Below are 23410 nucleotides of genomic sequence, written 5' to 3' on the forward strand. Positions count from 1 at the left end.
GGCAGCTATCTCAGCTCACCATGAGCATATAGGTGGTGTTTCAGTGGGTCGTCATCCACTGGTTTCTCGCTTTATACAGGGTGCGCGACGGTTGAGGCCTTTCCGCCCTGTGCGAGTTCCTTCATGGGATTTATCCATTGTGTTACTGGGTTTGTCAGGGCATCCGTTTGAGCCCCTGGAAACTGTATCGGATAAGCTCCTGTCTCTGAAGACACTTCTTCTCATGGCTTTATCCTCCCTTAAAAGAGTTGGGGATTTGCAGGCTCTCTCTGTCTCACCCTCGTGCATGGAGTTTGCACCAGGCTCTGTGAAAGTGTTGTTGCGACCTAGGCCTAATTATGTTCCTAGGGTCGCGTCTAATCCTTTTCATTTCAGCAGGTGGTCCTGGAGGCCTTTTCTCCTGCTGCGACAGAGTCTGGAGATCTAAGTCTTTGCCCTGTGAGGGCGTTGAAGACTTATGTGGATCGCACTGCCCCATGGCGTGAGTCTGACCAGCTGTTTGTCTGTTTTGGACATAAGAATAAGGGCCATGCAGTTACGAAACAGCGCATGTCCCATTGGCTGGTGGAGGCTATTTCCTTGGCCTATGAGGCGCGCGGGCTCGCTTCGCCCTTAAGAGTAAAAGGTCATTCCACGAGAACAGTGGCTTCTTCTCAAGCCTTTCTCAGTGGATCTTCTATGGATGATATCTGTGCTGCGGCAGGCTGGTCCTCACCGAGCACTTTTATCAGGTCTTACAGTCTGGATGTGAGGATGGCTCCTGGCTCCCGGGTTCTCTCCGCTTGAGCAGATGCTTCCTTGGATCCAAGCTATCAGGTACGTCAGGCGTGATGGTATAGCGTTCCCATACGTGGTGACGTCACCGCAGCATCGAAGTGACCTATGAAAGGGAACATCTCGGTTACGTATGTAACCTTGGTTCCCTGAATAGGGAACGAGATGCTGCGGTTCTGGCCGTGCCGTACCTTGATAGCTTTCTTCTCTTCTCGTCATGAAATCTGAGGTAAATGGCGCGCGGCACCAGGTATATATATGCCTACGCATGCTGGGCGGTGCCACGCGCTATTTGGCCAATAGGATTGGCGGGATGGTATAGGGCTTCAGACATTCGTCACACCGAAGGTGTTCCCATACGTGGTGACGTCACCGCAGCATCTCGTTCCCTATTCAGGGAACCAAGGTTACATACGTAACCGAGATGTTTTCATTGGCCTGTTTACGCAGTGGTATTGCGCAATAAGGGAAGCGTGTTTAATATACAAACTGGATACCGCTGTTTTCAGTGGAATCTGAGGAAGACGGCAAAAAAAAACCGCATCTCTCTAGCATTAATAGTTTTTGAGATAACTACACATTTGTAAAAGTATGCCATTTTGGGCGGTACCGCCCAATCCGTCCCCAGAGGGTTAAATTGATGTGTCAAAATTGCACTACTGTTGTAAATGTTTTATTGGCTTTAAAATATATTAGGAGATTAAAAGGATTGTTAATATTTGCCCTCACACTATTGTTATTGTGCCTTTTGTATTCTCACAATATTTGTACATGCACATATATTTGCACTGCTGTTATAATTTTTTTATTGACTTTATATTTGCAAATTAAAAGGGTTGTTAATCTTAATCTTTGCACTCGCAATGTTTTTGTGCCTATTTCTCACTGTATTTGTAGTTGCAATTTTTTTTAAGTATTCCAGTATTACATAATTAATACACACACACAAAAAAACAGGGACTTTCAGAATAAGTCAGAAAATATAATAATATAATGTTATACTGTAAAAAATAATATATTATACTGTAAAAAATGTGTCAGTTAGCGCTGCGTTATTCATGTATTTTGTTATGAAAATGCACAAAAACACAAATCATGTATTGTTGCAATGAATATTCACGTTTTATCTGTCAAATCCGAGCGCCAACCTCCCGCTCTCTCTTGTGAGGCCAATAAGGAAGTGACTAAAACTGCAATTCATCGACTGGTCGCTTGAGGCTGGCTGCAAAAGGGAGTCAGTCCCATAGACTCCCCATGTTAAAATGCCCAACTTTACAGCAGGAAAAAACACAGCCTGGTTCAAAAAATGATTTTGGTCTAAATAGCAAATTTTGCCCTTCATGACAACTGTGAGGGGGGTGATTTTTTTTTATAACTCATCCGTTTAAACTATATTAAGATTTAAGGTTCTGCATAATTAAGGGCGTAGCCACTTGAGTGACAGGTGGATTGCCGCTGCTGACACTGCAGTCATGCTAGGTGGGTGTGGCTTCAGCAACTAGCTCCCGCCTTTTTGCCCATTTTTGATTGTCCGGGAGAGTCGCGCGGTGACGCGCTGCCAAGATGGGGACGGCCCGCTCTACACACTTTAGGCTTCAAAATAACACTTCAGGAGTCTACGGGTGACGTCACGGACACTACGTCCATGTTTTTATACAGTCTATGGTCAAATCATTTCGGCTTTTTTTATCCAGTGACAGCTTGATGCTTTTGTCCATATAAGGTATTTCCTGTAGCGTGCGTCACATAGTTGTCACAAGCTGGTACTTTTACGAGTCCGTTTTGGACTTTATGCGAGAGAGCGCCCTCTGGCGTCTGGTATGAATGAAACATACATAACGTGAGAGTGTTTACCTTGGACAGTTCCCAAATTAAAGTGCGGGGGACGAATTTATGTTCGATTAAATTGTGGGGGACAATGATGATTACGCACGCGTGCATCAGCAGCGTCAAAACGGACACATTCCAGGAATTCCATCACTGGTCGGAGCGGGCCGCAAACTCGCGTCCCTGTGCGTCTTTTAGGATCTTTACCAAGACTAACGGGCGCCGGCCAATGGATAACGCGCTTGACTACAGATCAGAAGATTCTAGGTTCGACTCCGGGCTGGCTCGAATACTTTTTTTTTCTAAGAATGTCATTAATACTGTTTCTTAGTTATTTTCATTTATTTTTCATTCTTAAATAAAACATGATCTAGTTAAAGATTTTTTTTCTGTTAAGTCATTTTTCTTTCTAAATTTTTTTTCATTATAAAAAAGTATTTTTACATTCACTAAAATTGTGCCTGTAACAGTAGAATAATAAAAAAAAAGTGCTTGAAATGTGACTGAATGAATCAAAAGTACATTTCAAGGATGACTGATAAGGACAAAGTACAAATAAACAATTAACAATCATTCAGTAATCTTTAGCAATAAAAAGGAGATGCAATATTCTGAAAACCATGGATTACTGGTAACAATACTGACAATACTAACTGTACAAACTACACTGGATTTCTCCGAACATCAATTATAGCTGAATTGGAATGAAGTGGTCCTGTGTTGAGGCTCAGTGTCCTTAACTCTTTCCGTGGTCTTGTGAGGGGCAGAGAGGCTGTCCCGCTCCAGTGTGTGGAAATTATTCTGTTATTTGGCAGTTCACAACCTGCTCTCTGCCTGAGCTCCTCCATGCTGTGCTGGTCCTCCATAGGGAGTGAAGAGCGCCTCCATGTGGGTGGAAGAGGGGCATGTACTAGCTCTCGCATCTCTTCTCTTGACTTCTGCACTCTCTCTGCTTCGAGGGTAGGCTTAGCATCTTCAGTAAGTCTGCACTGGTTCCCACCTGAAAGCCTACTGTCACAATTTGGACCTGAGAAATGGTGTATAAAACATTTAGCAATCAAGCAATAAACAAATAGAGCCTTTGGCACATTAAAAGCAGCCCAATATTATATTCATTACTCCATGAAATGGATTTGGATTTGCAGTTTTCAAATTCACTGCAAGTTATCAAGACACAACCAACAGTGTTTTTTCTCAAACCACTATCCATAAAACCATCTATGTCATGTCCAAGGCATAATTTTATAACTAACACAAGCATCAATAAGATCTTTGAGCTCTGGTTCTAAATGGTGAGTTGATAATGGCTTAAATATCAGTCTGTTCCTCACACACTGACTTCAGAAGACTTAAACATGATGCACAAATCATTTCAACAACTCAATTATTCTTTTCTGAGCTTTGATCGTAATAAGTGCAAGTAAAAAGAAAAAAAAAAGTGAGTCACTTTCAAAGGAAATAATAGGTCTGAACAACAAAAGATAAAAATAACTGTAATAACTGTAAGAAGTAATGAAGAAAGCAGTTGACTTCATTTATTCATAAAAAAAAAAAAAAAAAAAACGCATAGATTTTAATTTAGAAGCTGCTTTTACTTCCGAAGAAAAAAAAATACTGGAAACAAATAATAAATAAACAAATAATAAAATATATATATTAAAAAAATCTGCTGGCTAAAATACTAAACATTTAATAAAAACGGTTACTAAATAACAGCAGTTGTCACCTTTGTTTTGTTCTCCAGCATGACTTACAGGGCCACATATTTCTCTTAGTTTGATGTTCAGCTCCTGATTGGCTATTTTGCAGAAGTCCAACTCTTTGCTGAGGTTGAGGATCAATCCCTCATACTGCCGCTGTCTACCGGCCAGACCCTCATCCATTTGCTCTGGAACCACAAGAATTTGCCAATACTTTCACCTTATATGCTCATAATGATTTGTGAATTCATGGCTGATATTGCCTCATTTTTAACATGAGCAGTTCAGAAATATTTCTACAGCTGCCATAAAAAAAACAGATGTTCTTCAGGTTTGTTTTCAACCAAGAATAAATAACGATAAATAAAATCTAGTAAATGTACTTAAAGGAATAATTAACCCAAAAATGTTAATTATTTCATAATTTACGCACCTTCAGACTTTGGGTAATCTTTAAAACACAAATTAAGATATTTTATATAAACTCCATCAACAGTCCAGGTAACCAAAACTAAGAAGATCCAAAAAGGTCATAAGAAGATCCATATGAATCAAGTGGTTTTAATCTTGGGTCTTGAACGATCACTTTAAATGGTGATTGGATTTAAATTTAGGCTTATGTTTGTAAAACGTGATTTTCTCCATGCATTGTTCAGATGTAAATAAAACCCTAAATTAAATATCTACATCAGATTTAGTGACTGTATCTCTTCACTTGAATTAGGATTAAAACACTTGATTCACATTTATTTGTTTCTTGATGGCTTTATACTTTTTTGGGGGGATATTCTAAGCTTTGGTTAGCTGGTGTTTCTTTAAGGTTTCCTTAAAAATATCTTAATTTGTGTTTCAAAGCTTAACCAAATATTTAAACTACATGAGGCGGAGTAAATGATGACTATTTTCATTTTTGGGTGAACTTTCCCTGAATACTGCAGTAGTCATGACTCAGACCTCGGCACTGCTGCAGCAGTAGCTGAATGTTTCTCTCGTGTTCCTTCTGCTGCTGGGTGAGTCTACGGTCCGCCTCGAGCTGCTGTCTTTCCAGAGCTGCTTCCAACCACCCAACCAAGTTCTGCTGTTCCTCGACTCTCAGCTCCAGCACAGCTAGAGCCATCTGCAGCCTGCGCTCCTCCTCACGAAGAGACACGACCTTTAAAAAACACGGAGAGCGTTATAACAGTCACATTCTTAGCTGAAGTGGAAGGTCAAGGGAATAAACAAATATTTAAATTTATATTTACTAGTAAAGCGCTTTTCACAATACATGCTGTTCCAAAATCGCACAATTACACAAGTCTTCGCCTTTGCCTAATGTGTTAAACAGCTAAAGTTACTTTTATTAAAAAGGCAGTATAAATATGACAATATTGTGGAAAAACGTGTCTACATTTGCCAAAATAGAGTAAATGTGACCACACAGGCTGGAAGCTAACGTGTGCCTGTGATAAACACAGACGTGCAAGCGTTGTAATTGTTTAACAGGGATTCAGTGCTGCATTATGTTGGTCACCAACTGAAGCAATAATAGATCGCACCTCTTTGAATAAAACTCACAACACTAAAGTGTCACCCTATAATTTCACAAACTACATAATTTGAGGAAACTCAGATGCTGTCTGACCTTATCAAAGTATTTACAAAGCAGAGCTCTAGTTTCAGAGGCGGACAGGCAGGTGAGTTTAGCCATCAGGTTCATCTCCCATTGTGTGAGCATGCTGCCTGACGCCCGCAGCTGCCTCTGTCTCTGGGTGATCGCCTCGTTTTTGTACTCGATAGCAGCATCCAGAGCCTCGATGGCCTCGTCTAGCTGGAACAGTGTTCGTTCTTCCTGATGTTTAACAGAGGAGAGAGCAGTTTTAATAAATTTTATTTGAACATCATGCAGACAACCGTGGTCTGGAAGTTTTTGCACCAAAAGTTAAAGAGCTCTAAAATTCGAAAGCATTCATTTGATTAAGACATTCTAAATCCTATAGTGTATTCCTGCTGAAGTTAGTTAAGACATTCTAACTCAAAAACTTTTTCTAAAACTCAACCATATTCAATATTTGACAAATTCTTCATATTTATTTTTATACTTCAAGGTATGTTTTTTTAAGCTGTGCTGATTCACACACAAATGATGATTTTCCGATTCAGATTCAATAATAAACTTGTACATTTTAAACATTCAGTCTTTTTGTGCACAGAGCAATTCAATCTGTGAATTGTATTTGTGAAACATTTTATGAATATGTAATTTAATTGCTTTTTGGTAATACATATTTTTGCATGTGAATTTGGCTACACGTGTGTATCTTTTACTTTTGAATAAATTATGATTGAGACCAATCTGGTTCCCTAGCATTTTTGTATTTAACAGATGCGAGATGCAAAAAAAGAGGGGTTTTGTGTAAACTAGTCCTCAGAATTCTAACGATGCAAACAAATTTGGATAAGAATTTCAAAATATTAAAAATGCTTAGAAATTCCAAAATTCTAATGCATTCAAACAATGCTAGTCAGGAAATTCTAACACAGTGTCTACACCGGACAATAATAAAATACAATTAAACCAAGTACAAACAGTGATTTTGTCTAAACTGGATGTGGTGGGACATACTGCTGATGCCCGGTTCTATTTCTGACGTACTCCAAATGCCTGTGCTACTTCTGACATGAAGGACACATGAATTTTATTCACACGAATTGCCACTTTGTCCAGTGTAGAGCTCCTCAAGCTGTTGTTGCGTGTCTTGTCTAGACACGGTGCAGTTCTGAATGTTAACACTTCTAAAAGTTAAGATTTTTCACCTCAGGAGAGAGCAGGTTGCCCTGCCTCAATCTGTCGTCCAGCTCCACCCTTTGTTTGAGGAGGAGCTCCTTCTCCTGCCGGAGGCTGGAAATCTCCTGTCTGATCTGCTCAGAGTCCTGAGCACTGCTACTACGCAGCAGACCGTTCCTCTCAGTCAGCTCCCGTTCCAGAGACTCAATTTGGCTCGACAAGGTCAACAGGTCTTTACTAAGAGCCTGCAGAGAGAACAAAACATAGCACAACTTATAGAGACTCATAACACGGTGGATAATGGGACAAAGCAAAGCCTCCAAGTTTATTCAGACCTGACTAGAGCGAAGCTTTTTGGATTCCAGGCCGCTGCGTTCCAGGAGCAAGGCCTCCTTTTTGGCTAAGATTTCTTCTCTCTTGGTCAGCTCTCCTTCCAGGTCATCAAGACCCCGTCGTTGTTCCAAAACCTTCTCCATTTCCTCATCAAGCCAGCGTTTCTGCTCCTCTATCTTCTGCTCAACCATAGATGTTTTGAATGCATTTGTTTACTTATTAAATATATGCTTCTAAAATGAAGTCAAGTGTTTTGAATTTATTCATCAGATGCTGGATGGAACTGAATTCAAGGGATACATTTGAACTATACGTTAATTTCCTGGGAATCAAACCCACAACCATGACCTTGGAAATAGCAAATGCATTGCTCCAAGATAAATAACATAAAACACATATCAATACCAGGCTGAGAGTGAATTTCTGTTGAAACAAGCCATTGAAACATACCCTCAGCCACAAGAAAACAATAATAAAACTCCTTCAAACTTCAGTTAAACACTATGACAGAGTAAACAGATCTAAAAATAATATTTTATTGCTGAGTAATAGCAATGTGGGAGGGGTTTGATAAAAAGGAGCACGTTTTTCGGTCCCAACCCACCTGCTGTTCCTCTAGTGATACGACTGAGCCGTTACTTCCACTCCTCCTCTGGCGCTGGAAGGCAGCGATTTCCTCCGTCTTAATCCTCAGTATTTTCTGCTGCTGTTCGTTCTTTATCTCCAGCTCCTTTGAGAAAGAGAAAGAGGCTGTCTGGTAAATGATTCTCTACTGAACAACAAGAATAACTGAGAGGCTGAGGTTTCTCTGCAGATTATTGTTGTTCAGAATACAGAAACACAGATGACTAATGCTGGCCCTTACAGAACAGAACACAGTTCCCTGAAAAAAACTGGGATGAAAACTCCAAAAAACCATTAAATGTGAAATGTCTACAACAGTAGCAGCACCATACAAAGAAAGACATGATCTGTAGCAAACAAGACAGAAACATAGCTTAATTTCTATATTTTATGAAGAAAATGTGCGAGCACATTTAATGTTTTATATTTTATACACTACTGTTCAAAAGTGCAACGTTTCTGAAAGAAGTCTCTTATGCTCACCAAGGCTGCGATTATTTCACTCTTCAGTGTCACACGATCTGATTTTCAGCTCAAAAAAAAACAAATTTCTTATTATTATCAATGTTGAAAACAGCTGATCGGTTTAATATTTTTGTGGAAACGGTGATACTTTTTTTCAGGATTCTTTGATAAATAGAAACTCAAAAGAACATATATATATATATATATATATATTATATAATATATTATCTATCAAACTTATTTTACATAGTTTGCTTTGGAATTCTTCGCGCATACTGTTTCTTTTCTCTCTCGATCCGTTTTCCACGAGTTCATCAAACAACTGTGGTAGGTCAGAATCATTCAGCAATCCTGATTTGTCTCAATTCCTCAGCATATCCAATAGCTCAGATAAACTTGATGGTGTAACAGATACGCTTGAATCTCTTTTCTAGCACTTTAGATACGATCACTTATTTATACTTGAAGATTAAGGAAAACAGTCTGACACCGTGGTATAAAGAGCACACTCGTGCCCTAAAGAGATCAGCCCAGAGAATGGAATGCAACTGGAAGAAAACAAAACTAGAGGTACTTCGTACTGCATGGAGGGAAAGTGCTATTACATACAGATAAGCTTTAAAAACGGCTTGATCTGCTTACTTTGTCTCTTTTAGAAGAAAACAAACACAAGCCCAGGTATTTATTCAATACAGTGGTTAAATTAACAAAAAAATAAATAAAGCATCAGCAGGCACTGGCATCTGCAGACACACGGCAGACTTTATGAACTTTTTTCCTTTCAAGATTGATAGAATTAGAGATAAAATTATAACCATCCAGCATTCTCCCTTTTCTTTAAAACCAGGAACACTTCACACGACACTCGATGTACTTGTTACATCGTAAGAAGAATGGCATCTACACTAATATTATTCTGTTTTATTCTTATTCCGAGGTCACCGTAGCCACCCAGATACAGTCCGCATCCAGATCAGATGGTGGATCAGCTACTAGAGTTAACCTCTACAGCCCATAATGTCAGCTGAGACTAGGTCAAACAGACAAACCTAGAGAAAGATCCCCGGTGAAGACCTCATCGGCCATCGGCACAAGACCACAAGAGCCAGACGAGTCCTCTGACTCAAATTTAATCTGGCCAGAGAAGAACTAAACTGAACTGGACAATGACATCACTAAATCAACAATGAACTGACTGTAACTGATTAACAGACTGTTTTCTATTGTCCCCTTGCATTATCAGCACATATTTTTCCTGTTTAAGACTAAAGCTGCTTTGACACAATCTGTATTGTATTAAGTGCTATATAAATAAAGGTAGCTTGACTTGACTCTGTATTTCTCTCAGGCTCCGTTTCGCACATTCACTGATAAAAGTCTGAATGCAACACTTGGCTCACCTTGACTCTGTGCTTTCCTTTCTGCATCTCACCCTCCAGCCGTCTCTTCTGCTGGCTCTCCTCTCGCAGACGGTGCTGCAGAAGGTCCTGCTGCTGCTTCATGAGCTGCACGTTCCTCTCGAGGTCCTGCACACGCCGCTCGCTCTGCGCAGACAGGGATGCCAGCTGTGCAGTGTCCCGCTGCTTCTGCTTCAACACCTGAAAGCACAGCACGTGTTAAGAGCTATATGTTTTACTGCCAGAATCTAGATTTGCATTTAACTTTTATTGCCTCAATCTACAGAAAATGTACTATAAGTTAGTATATAGTAAATATACGAATAGTATAATTACTGAAAAAGGAACATTTCTTAATGCTTCAATTATGTTCTTCAAAGATTCTTCACACATGATAACTAAACCTAAAAGGTCATATTTTAATAAATATTTGCAGTAAGGGCTGTTTCACATATCATTTAAGTCTCTTTATTTTGTAACATTCATTTGCACCATATTTAATTTTTAAAAGGAATGAAAAAAGGCTGTAAGTGATAGAAATACAGCGTGGACTGCACTGTTGTTTAAAGTACAAGAAATTCAAATTTACTATATTTATTTTGTTAGCACATATTTTGTTATTTTTGTTGTTATCTCAACCCAAGCAACAAAAAATAATTGCTAGCCTTCGTGATCTTGAAACCAAATCTGAAAATGCACCTCCCCTGATGAAATGATGTCAGTTTGACGGCTTGGGCTTGAGCATCAGTGTTCTTCTGAATGAAACACCGGAAGTAAAGGTGGTCGCAACTTCTGGTTCACATGGAGTTTAATATTATGATTGTTCAGCTGACTAAACATCTTTCCCCCCAAAAAACAAAAAACCTTTCAGTAGGGAGAAACTCCTATGGCATTGTATCAATTCATGCTGTGGTATTCAGAATGCTGAAATGTTGGTATTGTGACAACCCTAAAACCATTCTAGAGAAACACCACTCAAAAGGGATTTACATAATGATGTCTTTCGGCAAGCCAAGGCAGCCAGACACAGACCTGAACTTTGCTCTGCGCAGCTGCGATTTTCCTCCTGCACTCCTGAGCCTTGGAGCGGTCAGCAGCGTCACGACTGCCCTGAACCTCCAGGTCCTGCAGCTGCTTTTGTGCATCTGTGAGCTCCACACGGGCCTGCTCCGCCTCGGCTTCCAGCTCAGATATCTTATGACTGTACTGCCTGTTCATGGCCTGGGCATCCTTACCTAGAGAGGACACGATAATTACTGAACATGATAATATTTCTGATCAAATAAATGCAGTCTTGGTGAGCATGAGAGACAAACATTAATAAACAAATTTAAAAAACATCGATAAATATTACAGACCGCAAACATTTGAATGGTAATGTGCAAAGAAAAATACACTGTGAAACTAATACAGTTTTATGGCAAATTCAATACATTTCTTTTTGAAAATAGGATTCTACCTTTAGATTATGTCATCTGCTAGATTCTGTTTGCATACATTGAGATGGGCTGTCTGTACACCAAATAAAAGTGAATTTCTAACATTTACAGATACGTCACAAAACACTGGGCACATAATACTCTATAAAGCATTTAATATAATATGCTCCCATGCTTTGGACAACTAATACCGTGCATGCTAGCTCTGTGAGCTTGCCATTTTGTTTCACAGAACTGTTTTTCACTGCTGTATATTACATTTACATTTATTCGTTTAGCAGACGCTTTTATCCAAAGCGACTTACTTAAATTAGCACAACTGATGAAGGTTCCTCATTGCACAACACAAAGACTCGGCTAACAGATGATGAAACTGGTTGCCAATCATTTTTATTATCCATTATTAAAGTTTTTATCGATTTGTCATTGCACACTGGAAGGGCACAAAAAGTGTTGCAGGGATGACGTAATTTTGTAAGCCATCTTAGTAGTACACATTACCCTGGTTCCACTGACAAAAACCCAATATGATTCTTCCACTGGCTTTTGGACTTGCAGAAAATAAGATCTGCGACCAACGAAAGTTTATGATTCTTACATGTTCTTTTTTCATTAAAATAATCTCCACAATTTTTATGAATTTTGAAGCGTAAATGCAATCTTTAAAGATAAACCACGCCATAAACCACAGTCACATGATTTCAAAATCACCATCACTAAGATTACAATATATCTATCAATTTTTCTATTTTATATATCTATTTTTATTTTAAATTAAAACAGTAATTTAAAACAGTTAGAATAGTTTGCAAGAGTGTGAGTATTATCATATCCAGTCTATGAAAGTGGATTAGTGAGTAGATGAGATAACTTGTTCGGTGTGATCAAATTTAATATCCCCAACAGCTTCTGTAGTCATGCTATTTAATTGTAACCAACCACCTTTTTCAAAACGGGTAATTTTACGTCGTAGAATAAAATGTGAAAATATCCTGAAGGCATTGAAATTAAAAAATAAGAACACTGACTTCTGGCAAAAATGCTTTCTGGTTTTAAAGACTCATAACTGCAGCACTGTATTGGCTTTATATTTTGTAATATAATTCAAAAACATTGTATAATTGTATGTTTCAATAAAAGAACAACCAGCTTCTCTAAGTAAATCATTCAGTAAATTAAGTTAACAGGCAGTAATAAAATAAAGGATAGTTTATAAGCAACAGAACAAAGATACAAATGATATAAACTGCTCTTTCAATGGAGATTAATGAAATTATCATAACAGGTGCACACAAATATTTTCAGGTTTTTGAGTCTACTATGTGACAGATATTCTTCAGAACACAGTTTTTTATTTTTTGTCATTTTAATACTGGTACCTCTGCCCAGCAGGTTTTCTCACCTGTCTTGACCAGCTCTTTAATGAGTTCCTCCTTCATGCGGATGGTGATGGAGAGCTCTCTGATCTTCTGCTGTGCCTGGAGAAGCCCTCTCTCTGAACAGAACTCGCCTCCAAAACCTCTCAAGCTCTCCCACACTGAGCTCTCGCCAAAGCTGCTGTTAGCTGGAGAACCAATCAAAACCAATCAATGCCAACTGACTGAATATTGGAAAGAAACTAATGTGGGCCAGTGCATTTCCATCAAACACTGAGACCCTTGTCAAATGTTTTCAAGGATGTTTAACTCACAAGTGCGTCTGGTGCATTGTAGACCCGGAGGATGGCCAAGTCCGAGCGTATGAGACAGGGTTGCCCTGGTCCCAGCACAAGACCCTTGGAGCAATGTAGCATCTTTCTTTATCCGGGTTACATTGATGGATCTGTAAAGAATGATTGCAAAGCTGAATAGATTAGACATTTAATCTCAATGAACCTTCTTATTAGAACTGAATACAAATAATTTTACATACTTCTGTATATCTCTGGCAGTTTGAACATGGCAATCTTCATCTCCTTTCCCAGAGGTTTCATAGTGAGTGTTTCCAAGTCTGCTGTCCCACTGGGTCTGGTCTGAAAATGAGCTGTTGTCTGCTGAGGCACCCAATTCAACCTAAAACAGTTCACATAAAGGTGAAAAAATGCATTATAATGCTAATTTCTACATACTATTAATTTTCTCCATGTGGATTTCAAAAAGTATTTAGTAAATATTTCTCAGCCTTTACCCAGGTCAGAAGGCTCTAATAATAATTAACAATATTATAACATTTGATTTGAAGCAATTACATTTTAATAATAGTTTGGGATTCGTTAGGGGCACCTTATCTACCATAAAATATCTGATACACACACATAGTCACAAATCATTTGTAACAATTTCACCAATAACAATGCTAATGAATGATATTATTTGGATGAAAACTGTTATGTAATTTATAAAATACATTTCATTTATTCATGTGATGGCAAAGCTGAATTTCCAGCATCATTACTTCAGTCTTCAGTGTTACATGATCCTTCAGAAATCATTCTGATATTCTGATTTGCTACTTAAGAAACATTTCCTATTATTATCAATGTTGAAAACAGTTGTGCTGCTTCATATTTTAGTGGAAACAAAATGGTTAATCTGAAGCAGTATTATTTGAAATATAATTTTTTTGTAACAGTTGAAAAACTGATTGTTGTCACTTGATGATTTAATGTGTTCTCCTTGCACAATAAAAGTATTTATTTCTTTAAAAAATAATCTGTGGTCCCACACTTTTTAACAGTAGCTGTAAAAATCTTGACTAGGGTTGTAAAATATAAACTCACCGTCACTGTAAACACTGTACACAGAGTGTTTCTGTTGTTTTATCCACCTTTTGCAATTAATTACTGTTCAATGAACATAAATTAATAACATCATACAAAGCCAGGAAAACATAAAAATCAGGTGCTTCTTCACTGCTATTTTTTTTTCTGTGCTGCCATCTATTATTTTGGAGAACAGTGCAGTGGTTGAGCGTGTTCAGTATAAACAACTATTGTGTGCAGTGAGCCATCCCAAAATTGGCTTAGCACACCGCCGCTCATAGCTTATAGCTTTAACAAATAACCCTGTCTTCAGACGATGCATCAAATGTCAGCTTGTCATACAAGAGGCTTAAAAAATAAATATCAAACGTGAGTTTAAGGTGTATAATCGACCGTTAAGACATCACAATGTTACCTTGGCAATTAGCTGAATCTGTTTGCAACTGAAAGTATGTGGGTGAAGTGTTTGAAGATGCTTGTGCACTACTAACAGCAGCTCAACACAGGTGGTGGCAGCTGTGGATTGTATCCTGAATAAAAGGTGATGTGTGTTTGTGGTCGAGGACGCTGCCTGTGAGACAAATCAAAACATATCAGTTACCTGTCTGATGAGGCTTCCGCCCACATCACTGTCACAGGGAGGAGAGAGGCGGCCTGCGGTGTCTGATGTCTGCAGTAGTGAGTTGATAGGAGCGGTGTGAGGTCTCTGTTTCAGGTGGAGCAGCCCTACTCCTCCAGGCTGGGCTAACAGACTGTGAAGCTCCACTATTAGATCCTGCTGCTCCTGTAGCTTATCACTCTAGGAGCGAGAGAAAATGACATCCAGTTACCACCACATGAAAATACAGAAGATTTAGAATTTTCAATTTGATGATAGAAAAGGCAGATCGATTTTATATGTGCTTAAATTAGTTTAAGATTTAAATTAAGGAAAATTATTTTTAATAGTTTTAGTTAACAATACAGTGACACAGACAGATATTTCAATTTTAATACATTTGAATCATTTCAATTTTAGTTTTAGTAATTTTGTTGTGCTGTAGTCACTTTAATTAGTTTTGAGATTTACTTATTTCTGTTTAGATTTAATCTCAGTTTTATTTTTATTTTATCACTTCAGCTTCAACTTAAACTTATTGTATTATTATTATTTATGTCTAACTTTCAATTACGTTTTTTTTTTAAGTTTTTCATCCTATATTTATATTTTCTATTAGCTTTATTTCAATTAACAATAATTATTTTTATTAGTTTTAGTTTTAACTATAACAGTAACAGTGAGAGTAATATTTGTCTTAGACCATACTGTAAATTTTTTGTAATAAAGAAATTCAATATGAATTCAATAGAAAAGACAGACGCCTGCCATAAACAATTTAATTGATCAGTGCTCAGATAATTAGCACAACATGGTCTCTCTTGATTTAAGTGTTTTTGTGAGGACATATCTATTATATGATTCAACATTTAAAAAACAGAAAACCATGTCTATTGGGCATGCTGAATAACTCAACAATTGAGCTGCGCTCAGATCTATAATCCATTTATAAAACCTGACTGCTTAGCTTTGTTGTCTGTTTTTATGGCTGTGGGTAAAATACTGTCTGTAAAATATACAAAAACAGACAAACAGCTCAATGACGTGCAGATTTTCTAAGACAGCAAAGCTATTTCACAATACCATTTTTGTAAACAAACAGGGTTCTCACACTTTTACACCCACAAAAGCATTTCAACAGCTTTCCAAAAGAAGAATAAATACAGAGAGATTCAGTTTTGGAAAAGTATCACATTTATTATCACTCCCTTAGGAAACACTCTCACTATTGCTCAAAAGTCTGTAAGATTCAAAAGTTCAGTAAAATTTAGACTTGTTTTTTTTTCTCTGAAAAAATAAAAATAAAAATCAGCAAGGACAAAGTAAATTGATCAGAAGTGACAGTAAAGACTTGCATGTTGTTATAAAATATCTATTTCAAATAAATGCTGTTCATTTTAACTTTCTATTCATAAATTGAGGACTGCAACAATGGCTGCTGAAAAAATCATATAAATACATATAAATATATGTATAAAATAATAAATATATTATATAAATCGGTATAAATAAATGACTGTTCATTTATTATTATTATATTATAATATTTTTTACTATAGAAACAGTTTTCCAAAGACTCTGAAATATAGCATAATTAAATTTTTTTATTCAAAAACACTAGGTAAAGATTTCAATTCTCTAACCTGTTGTTTATATTGTTCCATGGCATCTTCCAGGGCAGCTAAGAAGTCCGTGTTTTCTTGTTCTAGTCGCTCTATCTGGGCTTGCAGCTGGGCAATGTAGTCCTCGCGGTCTCCGCTCAAATCCTCTTTCACATGGTCTGGATCCTTTGGCATAAATAAATCCCACTGCCGTGAGAATTACGCTGATAATCACATCATGAAATCTGAGCATATCTGAAATTAATGCTTTAGAAATATTGACCTGACAAGAAACATTATTTCCTTTTTGATGATGAATTGTTAAACATAAAATATTCATATTTGAAAATCGATGCCTGCAGCCAACCTGGTTGTTCGGTGCCGCCCGCCCTCTTTTGAGCGCGGTGCTGACCTCAGTAGAGCTGCTCTCGATGCCACTGTCCAGCCCTGATGCTGAGGTCAAACCGCTGCGTTCATCCTCAACGGCGCAAAGCCACTCTTTCACCCGCAGGAGCTGACCGGCATTCAGAGATCCCTCACCCTGGAGCTCTGTCAAAAGCCTGTAGGCTGAGTCCGTGCACGTCCTGTAATGGGCGCTCTCTGCTTGCAACTTCCTAACGTCCAGTTCAAAGGGCCGAAGTCTCTTCTCGGGGTCGGAGCGAGTGATAATGCGGGTTTCAGAGCGCTGGCGGTTTTCAAGAGCTCGTCTTAGTGCTTTAATCTGGAGTTCAAGTCCCTCAACATGGTCTGGTTCCCCCCGGCAGTTGACTGTAGCCCGGTTTTGGATGTTACGAGCCCGCTTGGAATAGTTGAGTGTGTTTAGGCTCTCATCAAAATCTGAGGATGAAGGGCTTATGCAGGCAATCATGAGGGTTTTGGCATTGCCTCCAAGAGAGTCCTTTAAGATCCTGATAAAAAGATGCAACACAGATTGACACATATTAAACACCTTCAGACTAACTAAAGGATGTTAAACAACACCACTGAGAGCATTTCAATCAGAGATGTAAAAGATAAAATAACATTTTTAGAAAACAGGCTAAAAAGATATACACAACTGTTCAAAAGATGGTGGTCAGTAAGATTTATGTTTTTAAAATAAGTATGAAATGCTCATAAAGGCTGCATTTATTTGATCAAAAATACAGTAAAAACAGAACTATTATAAGCATTTAAAATTTCTTTTTTCTATTTTAACATCTTTTAAAATGTAATTTATTTCTGTGATGGCAAAGCTGAATTTTCAGCATCATTACTCCAGTCTTCAGTGTCACATGATCCTTCAGAAATCATTCTAATAATTCGATTTGCTGCTCAAGAAACATTTATTATTAATGTTGAAATCAAATTTAATGCTTCACATTTTTATGGAAACTGTGATTTTTTTTCTTAAAGAAAAAAAAAAAACTTACTGACCCAAAGCAAGTGAACAGTGGTGTACAAATACAGAACAGTTAATCAGAAATATACTATAGAAAACAGTTATTTTGTATTGTAATTATATTTCACAATATTACTGTTTTTGTTCAAATAAATGCAGCCTTTGTGAACAGCCTTGGAGAGACTTTCAAAAACAAAAATCTTCCTACCAACCCTAAACTTTAGCACAGTAGTGAATGTCAAACTAAAACATTTTTTTAAGAAAAGGTAAGTAATAGTAACTGATAATGTCTAGTCTTTCTTGCAATTATGCTATAATCAACATTTAAAAAAAAAAAAAATTGTAAAATGATCTGTACCTGGTAATTTTGGAATCTCTGTATGGGATATGAGTGCCTTTTCTTTTTGGGTCCCCAAGAGCTCCAATGACATTTCCAAGAGCTAGAAGCCCACTGTTGATCTGAATGCTCTCCTTGAGTCGTTCACCAGTGTTCCCGGTTTTGAGGATGCGCTCTGATCCAGCCAGGTCCACAAAATGAAATTTGGAAGAGAGGATCTGCACAGTCCCGGCCGCTGCTCTAGAACCTCCACGCCTCTGTTCCATGAGCACCGTGAAGATGGTGTGAGAGCGACTGGAATGGGGGTTCATCTGCGTGGCCCCAGTGTGACGGGACGTCTTTCCTGACTCTAAGAGACTCAGCACCTCATCAAGTCCCTCCACTTCACATTCTTTCACACCGGAAAGCACTGTGTGTAAACACAAATGATGTCTTTCTTTTTCCGAACAGTCACATAGTGCAAAAACACTGCGAGTCACAACACAAAACACTAGGTATACAGACAAAGAGGAGAAGCATATTAAAACTAAAAAATGACTGAAAACACATGCTAATAGGATTTTGTCAATCTATGAGCAGCTGACATGATTTGAAGTTTTACCTGCAGTGTGATTACATGCTGTATTAAAAATACAGAATTATATAGTTTAATTTAAAAATAGCTATATAATAATTATTATAGCAAGTTTGTGTTTCATAAGTTTTTTTGTTGCTGTTTGTTAAAGAAGGTAATACTTTGATGCAGCAAAGATGCATTATAATGATCAAAGGTGACAGTAAATGTAATGTTACAAAATATTTCTATTTTAAATATATGCTGATTTTCTATTTATTAAAGAAATCCTGAAAAAAAAATCCACAAAAATATGAAGCAGCACAGCTGTTTTTAACATTGATAATAATAAGGAATGTTTCTCCATCATCAAATCAGCATATCAGGATGATATCTAAGAGTGTGACACTTGAATCACAGGGAAAAAATTACATTTTAAAATGTATTAAAATAGAAACGTTTTTTTTTTAAATCGTAATAATATTTCAAAATATTACAGTTTTTATTATAGTATTTTTGGTCTAAAAGACAATGTTTGGTCTTGCATTCCTACTTTTTCTACACTAGAAAAGAGTTTTCCCTCATAAACTTACCTACGTTGCCCTTTTCATCCTCTCGAATATGTATGTCTTTACTGGCCGTCTCAACTTCCAAAAGGTCTCTGAAGACCTCTTTGTAAACCTCCATGTACGACACTCGGATGGAGAAGTCATTGAGGTCATTCTCGTCCAGCAGTTTGAAGATCTCAGCCACGGCTCTGGGAATGATGCCCTGATCGTCATCCCTAAAAGCAGCTGTGGCCAAAAAACCAACAACAGATTAATGAATGACTCTATGAGGCAGAATGCTAAGATGCAAGATCTCAGATTGCAAGTGGAGCAGTGGCAAATGAACCGGGGGAGGTGTTGCTTGCAGCACGAACGTGCAAACTCGTGGAAGCATTATAACAAGACACAGACAAAGTCTATACTAGCCTTATGAATCATGTCTGGTTTAGATAAAGTCCAATTAATAATATGCAGTAAGGAACTGAACTCAGGTGTGCTGTTGATCCGATTTACTCAAATCGGTTTACTTTGCCATCAACAAATCAGTTACTCAATATACATTACCGGTACTCAATATACCTCCAATTAAAAAAAAAAAAAAACATTGCACTTTTATATACTTGAATTTTACAACAGATTTATTATGAGGCTGCTTTGAAGCAATCTGTATGGTTTAAAGCGCTCGGGGTGGGCGATCGGACGATTTTGCACCGTGATTTATCTTGAAGATGTCCATGATCTACTTTTCTAACTAATGGAAGAGATTGTGACCAAATGTGTCCTATTTATGTCTGTATGAAAATATATCTGCGTGGCTTTTAGTTTCAGAAACACACAAAAATAAAATGCCTGCCTTGGTGAGTATTTACATAAATGCATTTGACTGGGAGAAATCTTCAAGTGACAGCAAATCTTAAATATTAAAGTGACAACAGCCTAATAAACCTGCTGCTGTGTGTCATTAAGGTTAAAAAAAAAAACACAGAAAAAGACAAAATCACTAAGTGCTCTTGATCATTTTTGTAGCTTTAATAAAAATGCATTATTGCATTTTACATGATTACGTTATTCCTTTTCAATAGTATTTCTTATCTGAAATTGCTTATCTATTAGACAGACTTACCTGAAAAAATTAAAACATGTTTACTTCATTTGTATATTTGTTCTATTGCTTGCCATTTGTTTCTTCGTTCTGCATATCTACTCATCTTCAATTAAGCTTGAAGCCTACTAGTTTTTACAGTTCAGTAACATGCAAAATAGCCTTAGTAAAACAACATTGTGAAATGATTGTGAACCTTCCTAAAAAATAGTGATATGATATTTTTGCCGTATCGCCCACACCTATAACTTACTATATAAATAAATGGTTTGACTTATGTACAAAAGACTTACAAATGTTGGATTCTCCAATGGTGTAGGTTTTGCCCGAGCCTGTCTGCCCATAGGCGAAAACCGTGGCATTGAAACCATGAAAGAAGGCCTCGATGAGGGGTTGAATGCACTCTGTGTACACATCCTCCTGCGTAGAGTTCTCCTCAAACACAAAGTCACAGTGGAAGTGGCGGTCATTGCCCAGAGTGACCCTCTTCTCCTCTGGGTCCGCAGTGATGCAGCTCTCATGGTTGTGTAAAATCTCTTTGGGAAGCAGTGGACGCACCCGGACGGCCACCTGTACAGTCGTTTCCTCCACCTTACTTTGGCTGACTCCTTTGGGAGACATTGCTGAGCTGATTAATGGTCCCTCATTACTTTTGCGGGGCTGTGATACCGCTTCCTATGGGCACTGAATTAAATAAGCACCAGTTATGAACTGAAAGAGTACAGGGCAAAACATCTCTGACACACTCAAAATAAAGTCCGTAAATAATACACCCAAATGTACCATGTTAATATAAGGAATTTTCTGCGTTGATTTTTTGGAATACAGTTCAATACAATTACCCATATTTTGAATTCTGCATTAAATTGTGTTTATGTTTAAGGGCTAAAGGAAGTTTCAATAAACTTATAATATATTGGTAATTTTCTGCCAGGACATTTTCAGTTTTCCTATGGATTTTTATTACAGTGCAGAGACATATCAAATAGCCTCTTGGCCAAATATATATATATATATATATATATATATATATATATATATATAAAATTAATAAAAATGATAATAATAAAAAAAGTTTCTTAATAAAGGAATAGTAAAAAAATAAGGAAATATCATACAAATAGGAATCATAAGCAACACTTCTATTCTACTAGAAATATAAAATAACTAATTTAGTTATGATTAGTTTATTAACAAAAAGCAAACAGACCATGCTAAACCACAATAAGTAAAAATAAAAAAGGTATTTTTCAAAATACTATAATAAAAAAAAGTAAAAAAAAGAAGTTAAAATAGGAAATCGTTGTCAAGCTAAACTAGAACCTTGAAAATAAATTTAGCAGTTTTTGCATTGCCAGGCTATTTATTCTAAAACTATGATATAAATTATTATACATTTTTTTCTATTAACTGAGATCACATTTTTATGTACACTACAGCAGGGCAATTGAACTGGTGAATCATGACGATATTTATAAAGCATATCTTGCAATCACAAACTACATAAGAGACAGTAAACTATAAACCAACAAGTTTTAAAGAAATAGTTCACCAAAAATGTAATGTCTGTCATCATTTACTCACCCTCATGGCATTAAAACCTGTTTGAATTTCTTTTTCTTATGTTGAATACAAAAGAAGATACAAACAGTAACAGAGTTGACGGTCCCCATTGAGTTCCTTAGTAGGTAAAGAAATACCGTTTGGTTACCAGCATTCTTCGAGATATCTTCTTTTGTGTTTAGCATAAGAAATAAATTCATACAGGTTTGGAATGACATGACGGTGAGTAAATGATGATACATTTTTCATTTTGGGGGAAATATCCCTTTAATGCTCGCAGCTACAACTAGTTTAGGAGAAAATGGCTAACGTTAACGTTAGTTGAGTTTAAACCTGTCCGAAACAACTTTCGAGCACTTAAAAATGACAGTAATGACGAGATGTCTCATAATTGCAGAGGAATGCGTTTAACTCTTTCCCTAAATTCGGTTTAGCCGAGCCGCTACAAACGCTAGCCGCTAGCAAACTCATTAAACGTTTAAATCTCTCTAACACTAACAACACAAAACAGACACAAAGCACAAAAAAAACACGCTCTCAAACCGCTTCTGCCATATCAAGTTTTGGATGGTTCTTGTTTTTTATTTATATAACGTTATATATAACTTTCAGACTTACTGTTGTTATCGAATCCATCAATCCGACTCCGCGGGGAACATCCCATTCCCAATCCCATTCCCAGAGCCAGTTCCCTCAATTTCCCTGGATCCAGACCAGCCCACGACGAGCAGTGATGTCATTCAGTCGGCTTCTCAAATGCCAGGGTAAAATCTGTTTAGTTTTGTTGTTGTTGTAATATTTTGACTTAAAGAGAAGTTATCTTTATCATGTTAAAAAGAGATATTAATAAGTACCATTGTCTTACCATTTTCTATTTATGGATGATAAACACAATATTAAATAGTTGTTTTTGTTTGCATCTATTGGCTGTGATGTATAGCCACACTCACATCTTATTCTTATAGGAGCACCTGGGGATAGTTGTCACAGTTTATATACTGCAGAAAATTAGCCATTTTAAATATATTAATCTATTTTGTTATTTATTTATTTAGGCAAATATAGGTTTATGTTTGAAAGTCAATGTCTTAAATTCCTAGGCATTATTATGGAGGTAGAAAGAAACATTTAACACTTGAAATTGTCCTACACTTGTCACATGGGAACCTGTTACGGTTTTCATTTTTGCACCAAATATAGCTTTAGGAAAAAAAAAATTAAAATAAATAATTTAAAATGATGATTTAAATATACAACAGAGAAAAGAAAGCTAATTTGTGTAGGTTAACTGTACTTTTGACTTAAAATACTTAGTTATAGCCCTCTATGTGACTACTAGTATCAGTTTCCTTTTTGTGCTAGGAAACGAATGGCTTTAAATTGAATTAATCTGATATATTGCATTTTTAAATGTATTTTCAATCAATTGTCTCAATTTTTATCAAACAACTTTCATTGGCAAATGGACAAATAAAAAGTCATTTATTGTATTGATTTATTTGGTGAACATAGTACACATAAGAGTAGTAGTATATTACATTATTTAAAGTGTAAACAAGAATTAGAATGTTTTTATAAATGTTCTATGTATGTAACAGAATACTGGGTTGTCATCATAAACATTTTGCCTGAAGAACCTCTTGCTTCTTCATGCACAGCAT

General features: G+C 37.0%; 1 protein-coding gene across 1 annotated transcript; it reads right to left on the minus strand.

Annotated features, from left to right (window-relative positions):
* Nucleotides 1-3082: 3082 nt before the first annotated feature.
* On the minus strand, nucleotides 3083-22485 carry LOC132101614 (kinesin-like protein kif7). The gene is made up of 19 exons (XM_059506693.1): nucleotides 22368-22485; nucleotides 20480-20870; nucleotides 19130-19330; nucleotides 18005-18392; nucleotides 16633-17173; nucleotides 16308-16451; nucleotides 14668-14865; nucleotides 13242-13377; nucleotides 13017-13148; nucleotides 12729-12890; nucleotides 10920-11122; nucleotides 9891-10088; nucleotides 8006-8131; nucleotides 7404-7580; nucleotides 7098-7313; nucleotides 5926-6132; nucleotides 5256-5454; nucleotides 4328-4489; nucleotides 3083-3628 (listed from the first exon to the last, which is right to left on the minus strand). The coding sequence occupies exons 2-19, from the start codon at nucleotides 20805-20807 to the stop codon at nucleotides 3264-3266; spliced, it is 4083 nt and encodes a 1360-aa protein (XP_059362676.1). The 5' UTR covers nucleotides 20808-20870; nucleotides 22368-22485; the 3' UTR covers nucleotides 3083-3263.
* Between the last annotated feature and the right edge of the window lie 925 nt (nucleotides 22486-23410).

The sequence above is a fragment of the Carassius carassius genome, chromosome 2 (genome assembly GCF_963082965.1).
Source record: "Carassius carassius chromosome 2, fCarCar2.1, whole genome shotgun sequence".
In the NCBI taxonomy this organism is placed as follows: Eukaryota; Metazoa; Chordata; class Actinopteri; order Cypriniformes; family Cyprinidae; genus Carassius; species Carassius carassius.